This window comes from Talpa occidentalis, unplaced genomic scaffold (genome assembly GCF_014898055.3).
Source record: "Talpa occidentalis isolate TD23 unplaced genomic scaffold, MPIMG_talOcc4v2.1 talOcc4.6, whole genome shotgun sequence".
Taxonomy (NCBI): Eukaryota; Metazoa; Chordata; class Mammalia; order Eulipotyphla; family Talpidae; genus Talpa; species Talpa occidentalis.
Genome location: NW_023604972.1, coordinates 12,803,354 through 12,825,519, shown reverse-complemented (window position 1 = coordinate 12,825,519; position 22,166 = coordinate 12,803,354). Strand labels below are relative to the sequence as shown.

At 43.7% G+C, this 22,166-nt stretch overlaps 1 protein-coding gene across 2 annotated transcripts in view; it reads left to right on the top strand.

The window, feature by feature from the left end:
- Positions 1-22,166, top strand: part of CCDC149 (coiled-coil domain containing 149) — a 95,330-nt gene that overhangs the window by 17,172 nt on the left and 55,992 nt on the right. The window contains exons 1-3 of one of the 2 annotated variants that reach the window (XM_037530780.2): positions 8,553-8,678; positions 11,892-12,053; positions 13,620-13,658. In XM_037530780.2, the coding sequence (XP_037386677.1) occupies positions 11,994-12,053; positions 13,620-13,658 (99 nt within the window). In that variant the 5' untranslated portion in view covers positions 8,553-8,678; positions 11,892-11,993. Of the gene's footprint in view, positions 1-8,552; positions 8,679-11,891; positions 12,054-13,619; positions 13,659-22,166 lie in introns of those variants that run through there. The other variant, XM_037530779.2, reaches the window with a different exon arrangement.

Here is a 22,166-nt window from a genome sequence, read left to right as displayed (position 1 = left end):
GAGTTCCTGCATTCAGAAGTGTTTGCAGCTTAGTCTGTCCACTGAAAGCTCGTGATTAGAATTACCAGGATTGCACACCCACTCCTGTTCCAGAGAGCACCTAACTTTTTGCTGTGGGGCTGAGTTCTGAACTGACAGTTCTTGCTGACGAAAATTCTCACTAATCAGGGCTGCCTGGAGTTGGTAGAAAGAAACGAAGAAGGATGAAGATGAAGAACTGGAGCAAATTAACGGTGCTCAAAAAAATATGAGCAAGGTGTACAGAAGGGTAAAAACAGCTCCCAACCATAGGCTTCAGCTGGGGAGACTTTCATCATGTGGGTGGAAATCTGGGTCCAAGTGGCCCTTTATCGATGCCTCTTGGGTTCTCATCCAGAAGAACCACTGGCAAAGCCACAATCACGACATCTTGGCAGATGGTAGTAAGAGCTCTATTTGCTTGGATAATTAAAATGGTGATGGATTTGCATGGCTGATTTCAAGATCTCTAGTCTGCAGATGACTGCCTTTTGGGGCCGGCTGGGATGGCACACCTCCTTGCTGCAGAGTCTCTGCACCTGACTCGAGTATTGACGAGACGGGAGCCAGGGACTATTCCTGCAAATGCTCCATCTTGAGTTAAATCTTCATCTTGAACACTCTGCCTTGTTATGGAACTGTTCATCCCAGCAGGGAGGTATTTTTCAGAAAAGCAAGGTCTGTTGACAGACTTAGGAATGGAAAGTGTTTTCTTTCTTTGGCACAGCCTTTGATGATATGATCATTAATAAGGCCGGTATCTGTGGAATTCATTGAGTGCTGTGTTAAAATGCATTGTCTTGGAGAATCCGGACGGCTCTTTTGTGAGGAACACAGATGCTCGCAGAAAGGGCCTGGTCTGGGAAGGCCTGGGTTCCAGGTCCACCTTTGCCACTTACCAGTTGTGTGATTTATTTTTCTGTCTGTCTTGATTTTTTGTTTTTACTTCTGGATGCCCCAGTTTCCTCATCTGTAAAAGGGACTAATAACATCTGCCTTTGAGGTTTCTGATGCGGGTTAATGATGTATATATGTGAAGTGTTGAATCATTTTTGTGCACCTTGTAAACCCCAAAATGGTGACAGTTATCCCTGCAGAGGAGAAAACTGAAGCTCAGAGGACTCAGGGGCTTCTCATGGGCCCAGTGGTAGGTGATGGCTGTGAAACTCACATCATGTCAATAAACCCCCCAGAGTGTCTTTTAATGATGCCTCTGTCTCTGTCGTCCCCAAATTTCCTGTGTTAGTGGACAGTCTGGGAACTAGTTATTTCTGCAAATGCCACCCATGAACCTCTCAGCACCTTTTCTGTAGAGCAACATGGGTCTCTCTGCCTTGTGATGCCAAGGCCGACCTGAGAAGTTAGGAGCTAGTAGATATTCCAGGGGGCGCTGTGGGTCAGCAGTACTAAGGGTTTTATAAATTTTATTTTGTAATTTCCTTTTGAGACAAGCGGAAGGTGAGCTATAGCAGTTCTGTAGCTTTGAAATTCAGTTTGACCAAAATGTTGTCCATGCTTTGCTGGCTTTTTACTGTTGCCAGACTGCAGGAAGTGGAAATGGAATTGAATGATCATGTAATGAAGTAACCGGTGAATCTATCATTACATGCACATGTGCTGTCATATGTTATAATATGTACTTGCATATGTGAGGGTGGGTGGCATGGTCTGTCTCCCATATCCAGCACACCCCAGGTACCCCAGCAGCCTGGATGGGAAGGGGAGAGCCTCAAATGTATGGTTAATTTTAGTCTCCCATCCTGAACACCTGAGCGCTAAGGCAGCACAGCTTTGCAGTCCCCACCACCAGCATCTCCACTCAAGACAAGGTTGGATCAGCCTACCACTGGGGCAGGGGTGGGGAGAGAGAAAATTCACTCAAGGCGAGCAATGCTTTTTAAAGATGTAATCTCTCTTCCACAATGAAGAGAGGTGTTTCTTAGTCTGTCTATGGCCAACTAGAAGGAAAGCCAATCTTTCCTCCTTGCATTTCCTCCTCATCATCCCAGGCCTGAAAAAGAGATGGAGAGAGGTAGAAAGAGGAAAATAACAAGAGAGCAAGGATTGAAATAGATACTCAGGCGAAGCTTCGTGATTCAATACTTCAGTTAACCAAGACTGTCAGTGAATTTCACATACCCCCCAGCTACTATAGTTCACGTTATAAACTCTTCCAATTACCTGAAATCTCACTTAACTTAAATTTCAGCACATTCCCCGGGGCATTCAAATAATCAAAGTTTGCCTGTCGAAAGTAATACTGGAGAGGGGAACAGTCAGGTGCCTCCGAGAAAGAGGATGGTGCTGGAATCATTGTTACCCACTTGAAACTGCTGGAATGTTATCTAAAAATTACAGAGGTGAACACAGGCATAGCTGAGGCCATGACAGTGCAGGGAGGCTGTGCCCATCTAGACTGTGCCAGGCCAAGTTCACACAGAAGGTTCCAGGGTGAGTGTGGCTGGGATTGTTGTGGGCCAGGGCACTTCAGCGAAATGGACATCAGTGTGTGGTTTGCCCTGTGTGACTGTAGATGGGCAAACTCAGTCTGGTGTCTCTCTAATGGCAGTCCAGTGTGCCTATGCAGAGGGTGAATTTCTAAGACCTCCAAGAATAGAGATGATGAAGGCTGTATATGCCTGGGGGAAGTGCTCATTTTAAGTGATAAAAATAAGGTTAATACATAAACGTTGTTGTGATCCTTCTAAAGGGGCTATCCTGTGAACTCTCCATCCGTATCGAGTTCATGTCCCTAGACATTTTTTTAAGACATGTGACATGAGGCATAATAATACATTGATGGCTATTTTATTAAAATACATGGGTGTAACAACTGTATATGTAATATATGTTTGTTCAACTTCGTGGGAACTGAATTCATTTATTGCTTGAATATTTATTGCACACTCACTGTGTGGGTCAGGAGCCACGCTCAGCTTTGGGGTGCACAGGAGAATAAGCCAGGAGCTCAGTACTTATGAACTGACAGCTCAGTAGAAACAGAAGCACAAGAACCAAGAGTCTCCTTGGCCCCCACTCTAGTGACCAGGTGGGGCGTTTTTCTGCACGTTGTCCAGTTCAGCTCAGACCTTTGTGGTGCAATGAGTCAGCCATGTGACCCACTTGCGTACTGATGGGATTCTGATGCTGTGGCTGAGCTAAATCCATGGTGCATCTGGGTGCCTGGTCGCCCTGCCTGCAACATTGCACTAGACAAGGCAATGACAGACCCGGTGTTGGGGAGCAGCAGAGCGGGTATGTTCTCTATGGGCAGGACAGGGCAGAGCCAGACCAAAGATCCAGAGGTGTGTCTGCAAAGCGGACCCTGGGCCCAGCCACCTTCCCCTCCCTCCAGCTTTGCAACCAGTTCTCCCAAGATAATTTACACCCTGTGATGTTGGGACAAAATTGTCTTCCTAAACCTTTGGGGGTCCTGCTGCTAGTGGAGAGAGATCTGAACCCCTCAACACCACGTCCAGGCCTTCTCTGACCTGGCCAGCAGCTCTCTCGCTCTCCAGCTTGATTCCACGCAGCATCCCTCCCTCTCCTCCCGGAGCCAGCACCTGTTCCTGCAGTGTCTCCCCTCTCACCTTGCCGTTGCTGTGGCTGTTTCTCTGCCAAGTGTATCATTTTCTCATCACTGCGAGAAGGAAGGTTGAGCAGTATAAGGGAATGAGGGTCTGGGTGATGGCAGATAGGGGTGAGCTTTCTGAGAAGGAAACAGGACAATGGATGAAATCAGGGAACAAGTCACACAATCAAAGCAGAGGTGTAGGGAGCAGGAATGGCCACTGAGCAGGTTTTCTAGGATCCCATGCAGACCGGGTAAAGGGGGAGTTCTGGAGCCCTCAGGGGTTTTGCAGGTCTTTTATTGGGGTTCACCAGGCATATGGCAGGCAGGGGTGCTGGGGGGCCGGGAGGCTGGCAGGCCTTCCAGCCCCCAGCAAATCCTCACTCTATCTGGGCTCTCTGGTGATCTCGGCTTCTGCTTCTCTTGCTTCTCGCTCAGCTTCTGCTCGGCTTCTACTGGCGTCCCCGTGTTGCCGCCCTTAAAAGCACAGTCTCAGCCCAGGTGAATCCCATCTACCTCTGCCCACACCCTACTGCAGGTGCCCGCCATCAGGCATGCACTCAGGACCGCAAGGATCCATCATCTATCCTGATGGCGGGAGGGCAGAAAAGCCTGACATTTTTCCTTACCCTACAAGAGGGAATCATCGTGCAAAGGCCCTGAGGTTAGCATGGGTTGGTGTGATCAAAGATAGCAAGAAGGCCGGTGAGGACAGAGAGGAGTGAGCCAGGCTGAGGAGAAGAATGTTGGGTTTTGTCTTAAATGCAATAGGTGGCCGTGGGGTGCTTTGAGCCACCAGCCATGGCCATCTGCTTTCATTTAAAAAGCACCATTCTCATGACTTCAAGGAAGAAGACTGTAGTTGGGTAGAATCAAGAGCTAGAGCCTCAGTCCAATCAAAAGATGATGGTGACTTGAAGGTAGATCATGGTGAAAGTGAGGAGTGTGCACCCCAAAATATGTAGTTCTGTAAATTAACGGCAAATCAGTAAAGCTTCAATCAAAAAAGAACAAAGAAATAAGTAAATATGAACAACAAACTCAGTGTCTCTTATGACAGTATAGCCACAGGATTTGCTGATGAATTAAATGAAGACTGATGAATGAATTAAATGAATGCTGATGAATTCAATGAAGAAGCAAGATGGCGCCAGGTTTTTACCAGCACATGGTCTGCACCATTTGTCAGGAGGGGAGGTTTGGAGACATTCAGGTTGTGGGGGAGGTCAAAAGTTCTGTTAAGATACCTCTCAGAGGTCCAGATGGAGGTGCGTGGTTGGAGGGTAGACTAAGACTGAGCTGGTGGAATTGTTGGGGGAAATTGGCACAGAGCTGAGGGTGAAAGCGCGGGAATTCAATCACTGTTGACAGGAGGCGTGGGGATAGATGAGGGTCTTCACAGAGGAGAGGACTAGGGCCAGGTCACAACTTAACTCCACCTGCAGGTGTTCTTTAAAAACTCAAGTAAAGGGGCCTCCCTGGTGGTGCAGAGATTAAAGACACAGCGCTGCCTGCATCTACTGCAGCACGAGTTCCATCCGGCCAGGGAGCTGACCCACATGGCGCAGCAGCCCTCTCCTGTCTCCCCGCTGCTCCCCTCAGCATTGTATTTCAGTCAGTCTGCCTATTCTGCTCCCTATTCTGTCTCTGGTGAATCCTCTCACGTGCTCACCCCCCACCCCCATACACCTTTGGCCTCTACCCCAGTTCTTATATGCATACATAAATAAATCTTTAAAAAAAAAAAACCCTCAAGTATCTCGTGCCCACAATTGAGCTGGTGATGCCCCAGCAAGCAGGTCTCTAGATGGCCTTTGCAGCCCAGTCATTGCCGTGGTGTATGATTGAAAAGGCCCCAGGAGAGCCTCCTGTCTGCTAAATAAATACAACGAATTAAAATGCATTGCTTTCGTTGCACAATTATTCAGAGTGTCTTGTTAAAAATATGGCTTGACCCATGAGAGGTAGTGTGTGGAACTGCTAATAATTTATTTGGCACCAATGTAGAATAGTAAAAAGAGCCTGGAATTTGCAGGTAAGAGTCCTGGTTGGAGCTGACTGTCATTATGACACTGAGAAGGCTACTTCATCTCAGCAGGTCAGTCTGTAAAATGGGAAAACCTGTTCTCGGCCTGTTTGTCATGTAGCGGTGACTGTCGAATAAGAGCGTGTCTGCAAGTGTCCTGGTGGCTTTAAACACTATCAAAATAATGCCTGTGACTTTTTTAAAAGCCAGTGAGTGTGTTATCTTTCATTTTACCCTCTCATCATCTCAGTGAGGTGGGCAGAGCAGTTATTAATTAACCAGAAATGATCCACAGTCCCAGAGAACTAGTTAATTATTTCTATGACATAATGACCTATATTCAGGTGCCTTTTATACCGACTCATCTCTCAAAACTCATTTCCAGCATCATCTCCTCGGTGTACCTTCTCCTCCCTGCCCAGTCCCCGCAGTGCCGCTCACTCAATGCTGTTGAATGAATGGATAAATGTGTGACTTACTATAGAAAAGTAGTTTTCACACTTTCCGAATGGCAGTCCACAATCAGTGTGTAAAAACAGGCACATATTCCTGAAACAATACTTAGCTTGACTTCATGGAATATACTTTGATCTTTTGTGTTCTAATCTGTGTCTCTCTTTTTTAAAGAAAATGAGGGCTACAGCTGAATTAATTTTACTACCCAGACTCATGTGTTGTGACCCACAATTCAGAAAACACTGTGGTGGAATATGCCAGATGCCAGAAACCTTGTGTTTTTGCAGTCAGCCAGTCACATGGGTTATAGCTGAGGCTTACCCAGATCTAGCAACAATGCTAATTCTAAAGAATAGGAATAAGGAGCAACGGGAAGAGACACGTAAGCATCTGGCAGCTCAGAGATTTACTGCACGTAATGTACTTCCATTTTTTTAATGTCCTGTGTGAGGAAATCAAAACAATAAATGCTTGGGTTTTGGACAGTTAGTAATTTTAGTCACACGTATGTCATGGAGACTATGTAGAAATTTGCCAGGATAACTTTCAAATAAAGTCAGGTTCCCCTACCCAAAATCTTTGGGCTCTGGATATGGTTTTTTTTTTTAAAGATTTATTTATTTATATATAGAAGAACTGGGGTACAGGCCAGGGATGTGGGGGTTGAGAGGATTCACCAGAGACAGACTGGGGAACAGAACAGGCAGATTGACTGAAATACACTGCTGAGGGAGCCTCAAGTGAGTCAGCAGAGGTCTGCTGCACCATATGAGTTGCTCCCTGGCTGGGGGTCGAACCTGTGCTGCAGTGGCCTCATAGGTTGTGTCCTAACTCCTTGCGCCACCAGGGAGGCCCTCCAGATATGTTTCTGATGCACAACTTTTGGAATCTGAAAGGAAATTCAATAAGCATGCTGTATATCATATATATTGTGCCCGGCAGAGTCTTGAGCCTCAGCCCGTAATCAAACACATTGATTTTTTTCTTCAGAAAATGCATGAATATTCATGGTTAGTGGCATAAAGAGTATGACTACATCACATTGGCTGAGGTGACTAATGGGATATGAGTATGTTTTCCATTTTCAGAATTTGGGGAGTTTCAGGAAAACCCATAAGGCATTATGGAAATAAAATTTTGTTATCCATATATCATTTTTCTTTTCAAAATCAACAGGACTATTTACCCCATTAGGAGACTATGTTCTGGCTCAGGGCCTGATACATAGAAGGCACCTAGAAAATATGTGTTGAATGAATACTCAAGACCAACTGAAGCTTCTATAAAACTCCTGTTGCAACCAAGTTGCTTTTGAGGAGATAGCCCTCTAGTTCTTCCCTGGGGCCCTCAAGATTTATTCCATTTCTTGTAAGTAGATGGAAGCCTTATTGCTTCCACTTGGCTCCCTCCACGAGAGGGGAGAGGTGCTTGTGGATTCTTTGATTTCTTTTTTCTTCCTTCAAGTCTTGCATTTAAGGAAAGAAGAAGCAGTTCCACTAGTTTTAGAGGGAATTGGGAAAGATATAAAGATTTTTTCCATTTGTACTAGCTCTAAAAATGAGTCAAATTCAGAATTGTCCTTTCTTCTTTGTGTTGGAAAAAAAAATTCAATGGCGTAACCAGTGCTGTCAATAGTCTGATTTTTATTTATTTTGCACTGAATGCTTAATTTGTTGGGAATTGGGGTTTGACAACTTGGCTTTACAAATATTTGGGTTCAAATTCTGACTATGCCAAAATCTCAACATATCACATAAACTCTTTAATTGAAGCCTTACTATCTCATTTAGAAAATGTATGCAATAATAAGCCAGTAACTAGGTTATGTGTGAGGATTAAAAGATAACACACATGGAGAACATGGAAAATGTTGTTTTTATTGTTAATAATATAAATAGTGTTTATGTTAATATTCTTTCTCACTGAGGTGACTAAGCAAAAGCACAGACTAGATGCAAATACAATCTTTACCAGTCTCCATTCCCTCATTTTTTTTTTTTTAAATATGGACTATAGTAGTCGGGATGGGCTAAGTTATGTTCCAATAACAAATATCCCCAAAAATCTGTACCTTAGTACTATAAAGTCTTATTCTGGATCACAAAAATTTCTCTGTGGGCTCAGAGCTGTCTACTGTGCTGGACACTCACTTTAGGCAGTTTTGTTCTTACAGCCTTTACAGCAACACATACTCCCCAATTGTTGCAGCAAAACCTGGCAATTCATACCATGACTCTTAAGTGCTTCTGTCCTAGAAGTGACTCATATCCCTCCCAACCCCATGTTGTTGGATAAAGCATGTTCTGCCTTACTCTAAAACAGTGGGGAAGGACAGTCCTGCCATGTGTCTGAAAGGAAGGGAGGACTAGAAATGTTGGAGAGAAGCTTTATGATGTTGACCACATAGACGTGTATCCTGTTTTCACTCTTTGTCAATTACTTTCACAGACACAGCTTAAGCTCTAGCACCCTCTCCAACCAGGCAGCTATCCTGAAAACCCACAACATAGAGACTCTGGATCTACCACTGTTGAAGATGATCTTTGGGGATCATTGAGCTGGCTCTGTCTTAGACAATTTGGTGGAAGCGATTTCTGGAAGCTTAAAGTGAGCCATACCTTCTGGACTAGAGTCCCTCACTTCCAGTGTTTTCCTTTACCCCAATGATACTGAATAGTTATGCTAAAAATTAAGAGTTCCTCCAGTTGGGGGTACTTTGGGAACTTCCTTCCTTTTCTAAGTGTGGAAACTCAGACCTAGGCAGAAATAATAAAAAACTGAGACCTAGGCAGAAATAATTTTTAAAAACTTTATTATTTCTGTTATAACTAAATGCTAAAAGCTTTTGAGTTTTACTCTTCTAAGCCATAAACAGAAGGAGAAACTGTCTAGCAGAGGACTTCTAAAGACCAATCTTCCACACAGATTGTGTTTGCTTTCTTACCCTTTGATAGAGCTTATTATTGTCCAATGTTCCTAAGAAGAGCTGAACTGCAGAGATTCTGCTTTTCAAATCCTGAGCCTCTGGGTCTTAACTGAGGTCTCTGTTCCTGTCTTCTGCCAGTGTGAACATTAATATTCAGAACTCTGTGTAAACGAGTTTGGATGGCCACAAAGATTGCCCACGCATGCACACTTCAGCAAATTGGGGACAAGATGCCTTGCATCTCCCCTGGGATGTGTGGTGGTTCCCCTCCTCCAGAGGTCATTTAAGGGGTTGTTAGCCTCAGATTTGGGGAAGTACAGCAGGTTCTTGCCAGGAAGGCACTCTCCACCTGCCCTTTTTTTTGTTGTTTGTTTCCAAATAAACTGTTGTTGGAATAATCAATTGCTTTTGTCAGAGGGTAACATCAGGTATCTTAGACCCAAGGGAAGGGAGGCCTGTTACTGTCCTTACTGTTACTGTTAAAGCATTCAAGGCCCCCCATGTAGATCATGTCCAGAGAGACAAACAGTGTCTCTCTTGGACCCTAACAGATCACAGTTCAAGGTCAGGGAACTTGCATTCCTCTCTGCCAGAAATTGCTGACCTTGACCCTTTCAGTAGATAGGATGTTACATCTAATCTTGGGCCTTCCAGTGTCTCCATGAGATTGGGATTTTCTCCCCCAGATTCAGAAGACAGCAGGTATCTTTGGGGTCTTGGATTTGGATCTGATAAATTGGAGGGCCAAAGGTGGCTGTCTTGATGCCACCAATGCTAATATCTCTGACGCTTGAGGTTGCTGAGTACAAAGAACTGAAGGCACAAGGGCAGATCTCTTAAATTGTGTGCAAATGGTATTTTTTCCTGTGAAATCTCAATACCTCCCTTAGGACATTGCATTTGAGATTTTGAGCCACTTGCCTCTGATATTTACTCGTTGGGGATTTTACTCTTGAGAAATCACTGTGGCAACAGAACCATTTTGCCTCCATGAAGACGATGTCAAAGTCTTAAAATCCAGGACGTTTTAAGGCAGGATTCCAACCTCATTACTGCCAGGAATAAGATTCATCCAAGGTGGAAGTGTCCTCCCTTAGAACTCAAATCTGTCTCAGAATGGCTTTTCTTTCTCTTTTGTTTTTGAAGCTAAGCAATTACCTTTTTTTTTTTTTTTTAAGAAAAAAAAAATTGTGCTAATGCACAAAACTCTTTTTCCCCTTTCATTTATTTGGAATTGAACTTAACAAAGTCAGTTCTGAGCAAGCACTATATATGAGTAATGCTTTTTGTCCATAAAAGAGCATTGACTCAAATGGTATGGGAGTGCTGATTCTCTCCGCTTTGTGCGAGCGTCCGTAATGACAAAGTGCTCATGTCACAGTGTATAATGAAACTATAAATTGTTTTCATGAATGCTCTGAATTTGGTCTTTTACGGGGCAAATTCAAAAGGTATTTAGTGCCACATTTCACATATGTGAATAACGCCAGACGGTGCAATATATCCAGTCAAAGTAAAGAGCCCCCTTTGGGTTCACCTGGGTCCATGTGGTGGGCGATTGTCAGGTGAGCCGGGTCCAGGTGGTGGAGGGGGACGAAGGAGGGACAAAAATATTCTGCGACTCTTCTATTTAGGGATACGTCAAAAAGGAGGAGGGGAGAGCAGAGAGCAGGGTGTGAAGGGGCCGGACAGATGATGATGGAGGATTGTGGGAGCCGTGGTGGTAGGTGAGGTTTGGTAACAGACCTCTGAAGAGGTCAGGACCTGTCACACTATCTCATGTACGGTGTTGTAAAGCAACACCAGTGTTACCTGAATTTAAAAAAAAAAAAAAAGCAAAAATAAAGTGTGGGTTGATAAAAAGAGTTAGATGGAGAAAGTCTAATACCATATGATTTCACTCAGATGTAGAAAATAAACAAAAATTCTTAATTAGCAAAACAGATTGGTGGGGATTCCAGAGACGGGACTTGGGTAGATGAGTAGAAGGGGCTCAGCGCTATGGCGGTGGATGGTGGTGATCACAGTGTAGTGTGTACAGATGTTGGATTGTCATGCTGTGCACCGGAAGCCTATGAAGATCTTAAGCCAATGTTACCCCAATAAAAATTTATTTTAAAAAGCGTATGGTGAAAATGCTTAGTTCACAAAATTGATGTCTGGGTGGTGGGTACCTGAGTTGAAATCATGGAAGAAGTTGTGCATATGTTGGCCAAGCTAGTGAATGAAAATTCTCAAGGGAGAAAACATCTGCGCTGCATAGGCAGGTGCGGTCTCTTGCAGTGATTTACGGTTCAATTAAATTATCTTTAATAACATTTTGTGTATTTTTTATCAAAGCCATGTGGGTTTATTCCAGAAAACCATAAAGAATAAAAAATTTAAAAACATGCAAATAATTTTGCTGCCATGAATGGCTAGTAATATTTATAGAAAATTTTATTGGAATATCTTTGTATATCCTTCCATAAAATTTTTGTAAAATATTATCTGGATATATAAATCCAAGCATTTTTCAAACAAAAGCAAGGTCCAGCTATGTGTCTATGTAAATTTTTTAAAAACATTCTTCTTTTTTACTTGTTTATCATATAATTATCTTATCTGTCCCAGTTTGCCTAAGTTCATAAACAGCTAAGTTCTGTCACAGGGGAGACATCTATTACCATTCATTTATATGGAAAACACTTTTAGTGCTCCCAGACCTAAAAAAAGTAACCCACCAAATCATGCCAAATAGGAGCCTTCTATGTTAATTTAGCAGGAGAAACCTGTACCTATGTGATCTCTGAAATCTAAAAAGGCAGCAAAGGCAGCAAGTCAGCCCTGCTGGGTGCATTAAACACAGACGCTTGACCTGTTTGACGGGTGGCTTGGATTTGTTTGTTTTGTAGTACCTGGTGTGCAAAAGGAAGCTGGAGAGTAAAAAGGAAGCCTTGTTGATCCTTTCCAAGGAGCTGGACACATGCCAGCAGGAAAGGGACCAGTATAAACTCATGGCCAATCAGCTGCGAGAGCGCCACCAGTCCCTGAAGAAGAAATACCGAGAGCTGATCGTATGTATTATAACCCTGACGTCCTGGCGCTGCATTAAGATAGAAAGCCATGCTTTTGACATGCTGTTTTTAAAAGGGTGCTGGAGGGTAGGAGAACGTGGGGAGGTGGGGCTTAAATTCAGATAGTTCCTAAGTGGAAAAATTAAGAAGTGAAAGCTGTCACCTCTGTTTCTTCTACCTAATCCCACTTGCTAGTTGTGGGATGTTTTCTACAGCTTGCTCCGCACTATGAAATACACACACGAGGCATGTGTTTCTGTGATTATGAATTTACTAACTTCTTTATATGGGATTTTTTAGAAAGAGGATTTGTGTTGTAAATATGCACTAATACTAGAGACTAGCTGCATGTGGTTATTTAAATTTCATTTTTAATTAGTTAGAATGAATTAGAACTGAAAACAGGTTCTTGGGTCTTGTTACATGTCACTGACTCAGTAGCCAAGGGCGGCTGGTGGTCTCTGCGTGGATTTCAGTGATTTGGAACAATTTCTTGGTGGCTCCTGTGTTGAACCATTAGTGATAGCACATTTCTTTCATTGCATAGTTCTGTTGGACAGCACTATGTGCCCGTTGCTCCACAACCTGCTCTTTTCACGCAACAATTTATTTTGGACATCTCTCTAGTCCACTTATATGGATTTAACTCATTTTGTAAAAACAATAGTTGCATAGTAGTATATTCCAAATTTTTTTAACCTTCCTGTTATTCTAGAATGGGATTTATGCATGTAGATCTTACTTTAGGTTTTCCTATGGAAAGAATTTTAAGGGTGCAAATTAAACTGATGATACCAACTGCATAGAGCTGTTTGGCAGCTTTTTTTACCCCCTCTCACTGATGCAATCTTCGTCTTTTATTTTTTTAAACACTGACACTATCGCTAACATGAAGCCATCTGTGCTGGGATCATTGAACTGTCCTGGAACAGAAATAGAGTAGAAAGATCCCTCAGGTGCAAATACTGTTGTTTTCTGTGTGGCAGCATCAGAGAGCACCGGTTAACTGCGCATTCACTCACTCACTCATTTGCTATCCCACACGACCCACAAGGGAGAGGAGTTAAATCCTTTGAACACAAAAACCTGAGCATGCTCAGTTAATTTTCCTCTATTTGGAGCATACCCTGTCCCTGTCCGCCTCCCCCATCTACTGTCCCCATCCGCCTTGTTTTGTCCATGGAGAAAACCCAAGCATGGGTGTGCACGAGTTTATTACTATGCCTTTGGCTCTCATCTGTTTAAGAGAGAAACTCCAGCCAAATGAAATTTTATTTCAGTTTAGGCTTTACTCAGAGATGATTTTGATAAATCCAGGGGTTTTTTAATTCCCATAGTTCTAAAAAATATATGGGTTTGGTCCTAATTGAAACAGATTCTCTAGGGGTTTCCCAGAATAACTCTGGTTCAGTTTATAGTCAATTTTTTTAGTGTATTCATGCTTGGTTTGACACATTACTGGCTTCAGAGGGTAGAACTGGGGAGGATCTGAATATAAACTGGAAGTTCCTTGAATCTAAACACATCTATTTTCTTTTAAATACAGTGTAACATGTTTCTTTGTAGGATGGCGATCCATCACTTCCCCCTGAAAAGAGGAAGCAGGTAAGACTGATTTCTGATCTTAGATGGTTCTAGGTTATTCCCAGTGATGTCTTACAACAGTGGGGCCAGGGGCAGAGTGATTGGGGAATCCCAAAATGGGGGGAGAAGTCTTTTAATTTTCCAGAATAATTTTGTACTTGGGGGGCAGAGTGGGAGAGAGAAATAATGGCTGTGATGAGGGGGTAGGGTGGGGGTTGAAGGAACCCAGGGATGTTTAACAAGGTGGAAGAGAGCTCTTCTGCTTCTTGCCCAGTTTCTTGTGGGACACCCTGCTGGGATGCTGCACTGAGGACTGGCTGCAGCTCCCTAGCTCTCTGGCCCCTGGGTGGACGCCGCCCTGCTGTTTAACACTTGCCACTTCAGACTTTTAAAAACAAAACACACAAGGCATTTCTGTTCTTTCCTCCTAACTGGTATAGTCAACATTGTTTATTGGTGAATCCCATACACCCCCAGTAAGGCAAGGGGAGATTTTACGTGCTCACACTTATTGGTGAAAATGTCTTATCCATACACATGATCTGTCCCTGTACTTTCTGTTCTGTCATATTGGGCTTCCTGTGTAATCCTGGGCTTGTACCCCATTATCCCAATCGTTTTTGCTTTATAACACTTTTAGTATCTGCTTTGGGCTAGTCTCTTCTTTGTCTTCCTTTTGCAGTGTTTCTTGTTTGTTACTTTTTGCAGATAAAACTTAGAAACATTTTATCAGGTGCTTCTCTGATCTTACCAAAGAATCAAAACACAAACAAGCAAGCAAATTTATTGGTATTTATTGGTATTTATTGGTATAATGGTTTTTTGTTAAATGTATGGATTAATTTGGGGACAGATAATTTTCATAATCTTATATCCTAGATGAATATTATAAATCAACTTTCTTTTAACTCAGTTGCATGTATATGCAAATAGATAGAGATATCGATATAACAGATATCTCTGCTAGAACTTTCCTTAACATCACAATTGTTCTGACATGCCCTTGCATGCCTAGCATAGCATTTTATGGACCCAAAATGAGCCCCAGAGGGGGTGATCTTAATGCTGTGTGATCCTGGACATGGCGGGAATCTCTACATCACAGCAAGACTTCAGATCTGGTGTAGCAAATAAGAACCCCAGAATTATTTAAAAGTCTCTTGATGGCTGGATGGGCAACACCCTGTTTGATTTCAGTGATGATATACCTGGTACTATGTATAAACTCCTTAAGCTTGTTACCTTGAATTGTTTGATGCTAAGTAAACAGTATCCAATGTGTGCACACAGGTGCACACACGCGTGCATGCGTGCGTGCACACGCACATACACACACACAAACAGCACTTTTACTCTTAAATGGCAACTCAGCGACTGCTCTTTCCCAGACTCCCTGCTTTATTTGATTATTTTATAATGTTCCATGGTTTATCTCAAATGAAATATTTCTGTGGAGCTAATTCATTTTTTTTTCCTAAACAACATTACACGGAAATTTATCGTTAATAAATTTTTAAACCTTAGAAGTTTTTAAATAAGCATTCTTTATCCCGAATGGCGAGATGTTTTTGTTTTTGTTTTTGGCAGCTGTGAGCAGTCATCTCTGCCATGACTTTAAAATTTGTTAGTATTCATGAAGGAGTTTTACAGTTTAAGTGCATTCACATTCCGTGACTTGATAATAAAAACTTTACACTGACCGAGGAGAATCTGATGAATTCCAGTAAGTCTGTCAAGCCATAGCCATTCTTACACCTCTAAACAAAAATCATGTCCTAAGCACCGACTTTGTAGCCTTTGAGGATTGGGGGTGCGGTGTGAGCTTGGTTGTGCAGCCTGAGTTGGAATCACTGACTTATCCCACGCAACAAGGTGCACTGGGGTGCAAGCCTCAGAAAGTCTGAATCATCAGCCTGATGCACCCAAAAGTTCAGAAGTAGTGCAGGCTTCTGGCGCTCTCCTGTGATGTTCTCTCCACTGTGCCACACATAGCAAATAAACATAGAGGACTCCCAAATAGAGTATCAGAGAGACAATGGATACTTTTTTAGTTAAAAGTACCCCCTGTGCAGCATCCAAGACATAATTACACTGAAACTTTAGGTATTGCTTATCTGAAATTCATGTTGAATGGGGCACCCTGTGTTTCATCTGACCACTCTACCACTCTGCCTGTTTTAAAGCCAGCTTCCTCTTCAATTTGGCATCAACTTCCTTTTTTTTTTTAAAGATTTATTTATTTATACAAGAGCTGGGGCACAGGCCAGAAGTGTGGGAGCATGAGAAGATTCACAACAGACAGTGTGGGGAGCAGAACAGGCAGATTGACTGAAAACACTGCTGAGGGGAGCAGCGGACGAGACAGGAGAGGTCTGCTGCACCATGAGAATCTCCCTGGCCAGCCGAGAATCGAACCCACACTGCAGAGGCTGCAGACAGCTTCACAGCGCAGTGCTCGACCCGCTGCACCACCGGGGAGGCCCTCAACTTCCTTTTAAGACTGGTTCCACCATACAGGAGAGGCAGAAAAATGGCCATGACATATAAACCATTTCCTCCAGCCTGATTGGGCCACTGTCAGATGCCCCCGTCCGGTCCCCTGGGACCCACTGGGAGGCAACCACTCATTCACTAGCTTCACTGTCACTCTGATGGAAAGGCTGTGAGGGGGCCTGCAGTGGCTTCCATCAAACTAGTTGTATGGCTTGGCAGAGTTTCCTCTGGGTATCTCAGCCTCAGCTTTCTCATCCATAAAATGGGAGTGAATCGGGTGCCCGCTTGCACAGTGTGACTGTTAGGAGCCAGCAAGAAGATGCAAGCTCAGTCCTGAGGACAGTGCATGGAGCAGGGTGAGAGTCAATAAGTATTCCTACTCCTCATTCCTTGCTTAAAAATCTCAATTTTATGTTAGTGTGTTGATTCTCCACCAACTTCCCTTGTCAGGACCCTTTGGGCAACACTTGGCATTTGAAGGGCTTGGGACCAAGAGGGATTCTTGGCACATAGAACCTCAGAAGGGTCAGCTGAGCTGCTGCCCTGGGAAGCAGCAGGGCCTCAGGGTCAGCTTCAGCCAGCGCTCAGGGTTCCCGGGCCCCTCACTGCCCTCTGCTCTCTCTCTGTCAGTCTCTCTGTCATGTTTGGGGATCCACTTTCTCTGTCGAATGGGAAACATCGCTGCTGACCTCAGAGGGCAACAGACCCTGTAATCTTTGACCATTAGGAAAAAGAGGGCTCCCCCACCCCAAGGAAGAGACGCCCTTGGAGATCCCTAGCTCAGGCCAGGGGCCCATTTCAACAACAGCCAGCGCGAGCAGGCATTGTGCAGTTCCAGACAGCTTCTGCCACCACCCTGATGAGATGGCGTCATAACCATCTGCTCCGCTCGCCTCCTTGGGACAGTCTGGCAAGGCAAGAGCGATGGCAGCCGACGTTTCTGAGCACTCACTTGTGGCGGGACGCCAGACGCTGTGTCACGTTCCTCTGTGGATGAGCTTACCTTTTTCTCACACAACCATGTGGACTAGATGTTGTTGTTTTACTGTTGTCATGTGACAAATGGGGAAACTGAGGCATCTGGTGGTAAAGGCAGTTGTCCAAGGGAATTAAGGTAAGTCATTAGTGAACTTAAGAATTTGAGCCCCTGGGCCTCCTCAGTGGTGCAGCGGTTGAGCGCTGGGTTGCGAAGCTGCCCGCAGCCTCTGCAGCACCGGTTCGATCCCCAGCTACTCCCCGGCCACCGGAGGAGGGTCCACATGGCGTGCAGACCTCTCCTGCCGCCCACTGCTCCCCTCAGCAGTGTACCTCGGTCCTTCTGCCTGCTCTGCTCCCCGCTCTGGCTCTGGTGAATTCTCTCACCCTCCCGCGCTTCTGACTGTACCCAGTGCTTGTATAAATAAATCTTTAAAAAAAAAAAAAAAAGAATTTGAGCCCCTGCAGTCTACTCAGAGCGTATGCATGGAACTACCATATCTCAGGAAGTATTTGCGGTGCCCTGTGCTGAGACAGTAAGGACACAGGGTGGAAAACAGACCCAAATTCTAGAACTTAGAGAATTTGCACTGTAATTAGGGTGACCAGACCTTCGATTTCCCAGGACCATCTGTTTATTTCCACCTTTTGTCTTGCCATGGTTTTTATTCATGTTTCCTTTCATGCTCCAAAGTGTCTTGGTTTCAATAATCAACAGTATAGTCATCTTAATTGTAGTAAGGATGCTAGGGCCAGACAATAAACAGAATAACTTTTCGTTTGTGGGATGTTCAGTGACGCTCCGTGCTGTGGCATAGATGTATCGGAAGGAAGGCACAATTGTTTTCTGAACTTTTTCACCAGCAGGAAGGGGCAGAAGCAAGCACCCTGACCTGTATGTCTCCTACATTACATTACATGTTTACCCCAAAGGCAAAACAGTAGGTGAAGTACTGCAAATACACCTTGTATAAGCAGAAGGCTCTGGAATAGGAACAGCTGCCAGGTTAGCAGATGGGCGTTGAAGGTCACGAGATCCACTTATTGGAAAAGGTGAAGTCGGCCCCTTTGAGCATCTTGTTGCCCATCGGCCTTGACTGACTTCTGTTTCTTGATTCAGAAAGAGGGAGCTCGTGGTCTGTCCTTAATGGACGCTTCTCCTGTTCACGTCTCAGCTCAGAGGGGAGATTGCTGTGATCTTCATTCTCCTGTGGACTGAATTTTTGTGCCTGCCCCTTCCCCCCCAAATTCATATTTTAAAATTCTACCCCCCAATGCAATGGCATTAGGAGGGGGCCTTTGGGAGTTGGTTGGGATGGGATGAGGCAGTGAGGGTGCAGTGCTCAGGATGGGGGATAGTGCCTTGTGAGGCTATTTGAGGGTCTGCAGCCCAGAGAGGGCCCTCGCCGACCCTGACCAGACCGATACCCTGAGCTCAGATTTCCAGCCTCCAAAAGTGGGAGAAATAAATTTCTGTTGCTTAAAAGCCACCTGGTTTATAGTGTTTTGTTATAACAGCCTGAGCTAAAATATGCTCCTTGGTGGACTTTCCTCTAATTCTTGTCATTTTTCTGGTCCTGTGGTTCCCACACTCTTGTGTATCAAAACTATCTGGGAAAATTTGATGGAAGCTACAGACCCTTGTTCCAGAAATGGCACATGTTCAGGCTCACAAAACCCTTTTCATGGATTCACAGACCTCAAGCATGGAATCCTTGGAGCTCGTTGGAGTGGCATTTAAGACCAGCCACTCAAAATGTATTTAGGGTTTCTCTCAAATATAAGTTGAAACAATACCACGTCCTCAGTCTTTGTAGTGTTTTGTATGTATATGTGCATCTGTCTGTGTTTATTGTTGTGCATGCATAGATGGGTAGATGGATGGATGGGTAGAATCTCCTGGCTGTCTTCTGAGGTCACACTAGCAAGTTAGGTCTTCCATAGGGTTGCAGACTCGGTGGTAAAATCTTGAATTCTGGCGTCCAGCTGCACAGATTCTAATTTAACCTTCCACTTGCTGATTGTGTGATGCTATGCATTTTTCTCCTCTCCAAAATGAGCATCATAATGAGATGTTGTCATAAAGTCCTTATGAGGAATTGGTGTGAAGGTGCTTGTAATACGTGCGCCCTTGTCGTCAGTGAGTGCTCAATGACTGTTGGCTCTTTTGTGTTTTTCCTGTGACTTGTCCAAGGTCATACAGTGGGTTAATAAAGCAGGGCTAAAATCCAGATCCTCTAATTTGTGGTTCAATACTCTACTTTGGGTTTTTTGTTCTATATTCAACTCAGGCTGGTTAAGTGGGTAGGAAGCTGAGTCAGCATTGAATACAACCCATTTTAGAAGTCTAAAGGTGAAGTGCTCAGTGCCCTCTGCTCAGGCATGGTAGGGAACCAGCAGCTTACCTGTTAAGCCACTCCCCTTTCCTGTGGCTCCTAGTAACTGGTGATTATTTTTTCCTGCTTTATTTTTGTCTCCTCTTCAGAGGACAGACTAGAATTTTCATGTTTGTAGTTCTAGAAATATAGTTGTCGAGGATTCTGTTAGAACTTGGGATCCTTTTTAAAACAACTCAATTTCCAATGGCAAATCATCCGTTAAAGAAGCTGTGAAGAAGTCGTGACAACCGTGATTGTACTAATAGCTTCTCAGGGGATATTGAAATGAAATTCCTTCTTGATCCTCCAGGCAGAGCCTACACGGAGCACCTCTGCAGGGCAGCAGGGATCACCACAAGATCTCAGACGACCCCTTAGATATTTTTCTTTGGCTAAACAAGCAGTTTCTCCAAAGGAGACAGGGGGGAATTTAAATTATCTTGGGTTACTCCTCTTGTAAGATGGGATTCTTTGGGGTCATGCCAGCATGTTTTTCCCACACAGACTCCTCCTGGGATAAACAATCCAACACATCTTTAAGATCTTTGTCTTTTTCTGTTGTGATTTCAAGCAGACATACCAAGGGAGGTGTCCCTCCTGGTGCAGTAGGGAGCCTTAGCTTTCTTCCCTAACAAGTGATGGCTTATTCAGACAACATGCAGCAGGATGACAACCCCAGAGAAAGCAGAGCACAAAGTGGCCCTTCGTGGGTTGGGAGGGAGCCTTGTACTTCAGTAGCAAAGTCTTCTTGGTTGATCTTATTTTCATCCACCGTGACTGCAAATCAGAGCAACTTGGTATGTATGTCCTAGTTTGATGCTCAGAACCTAAAACACCCTTCAAAGATCTCAAGTGCTTTGAGATGTTTCTTTTCATAAGACTTTGAACAGGGTGATTTTACTGTCACACCAGGAAACTGGAAAGAAGCCCAGGGTCCAGCCAGAGGAAACCTCCCAAATCATAATAAAGGTAATTTCATCCTAAGCATCAATGCATCTTGCTATAAGTCCTTTGAATCCTTGCAACAAATTTGCAAGGAAGGTATGAGCAGCCCCAATTTATAGATGATGAAATTCAGGCTCAAGAGAGAACTTGGGTGCTCTTAAGGGAGCCACTAAGTGGCAGATGCAGCATCATCATTGCCAAAATTAAGCAAACATTATTTAAATTGCAACCTCCTAAACCTATTGAAGGGTGTTTGCCTGTGGGGCCTGGAAATGCATTCACTGCAAGTGTGTTTTGCGATTATGAGGTGGGAGCAGGCTGCAAGGGCTCCTTGCACAGCCAAAAAATAGTACGGAGCAAGTGCTGCGTGATTGTTTTTTGTAAATAAGAAAACTGTGTCTGCAGCAGAGGTCATCCCCCGGGCAGTTGCTATGAATCTGGGGCCCTTACTCAGCAAAGCAAATTTCACTCTGTTGCCATCAACAGAGGCATCACCATAGACCAAAGCAGCAGAGTAGAAATTGCAATTAAATTTGTTATCAATCACACCCTCAAGTATATTTGGTGTTTCATCAAAGTTTTCTTTTTAACATATTCTTGTTTAAGTTTGCAATTTCCAATTGAAGATGTGGGTTTAGAGTTCTAGAGAATCAAACTTTTTAACACTAAATAGTTAAGTGACATCTTCCAAATCTGACTTCTCTTTCTCTTTTTTTTCCTTACTGTTGTTGAGTGAGTGCCTAGGTTAAGGGTTTAGCTCTCTTATTACTGTTCCATCCCACTGTTGGCATTCCAGTTTTGATAAGTCAGCTATTTGAGAAGTAAATTACAGGACTTTGTGGTGTACATCATTTTTATGTAATGATGTAGGGTAACTTTCCCACAGTTAGCTTACTGAAAAGTTAGCTGATAAATTACAAAGATGGGGATCACTGAAGGGTTCTTCCTGAAATGTTGCCCCTTTCTGCTCCTGGCCACCTAGATAATTATTTAAGGGCACAAGTGAAAACATGCTGTCTGCCCCTTTTATGGCTGTCCCCAAAGTCTTGGTTTGCATGAGGTTGAAAGAGAAATCTTAAACTCTTACTCATTTTCTTTCTATTTATTTTTATTGCTCAGGGAAGCAAAGCTTTCCTTACTCTGTTACGTTCAGTGTCTGCAGACATGCAAATTTAACTGACAAAAAAACAGATTAACAGGAGGAAAAGAGCATACAATTTAATGAAAATTTTGTGTGCATGGGAGTTCACAGAGTGAAATTCAAAGAAGTGGTTAGAGTTGGGGCTTATATATCATTTTAACAAAAAAAGGGGGTTTGGGCTTCAAGAGATGATAGATCGAAACCAATGGAAGATCAGACTCATTTTGGTAATTTGCCTCATTTTGCAGATTTGCCTCGGTGACATCAGAAGCTTTCTCAGTCTCTGGTGTTGAAAGTTGTGTTCCTCTTCCTGGCACAGGGGGAGAGACACCCTCAAAAATGGAAATTTGTGCCCTGCTTATGAGCAGAAAAGAAAATGAGCAAGAACTCTTTCTGTATCTGTTGATTCTCAATTGTCTTCAGCAATTCAGAATGATGGCCATTGCCAAATGTGATATATAATTAAGTTTTTGAAAGCTTCCATCACTTTTTAGAAGTTAAAAAATCTATCTATGCAGTAAGCAACTCTGACATCTTTTGCAGCATCGATCGAAGACTGCAGCACAGTGGTAGAGGCATGTAGTGGAATTTGGGAGG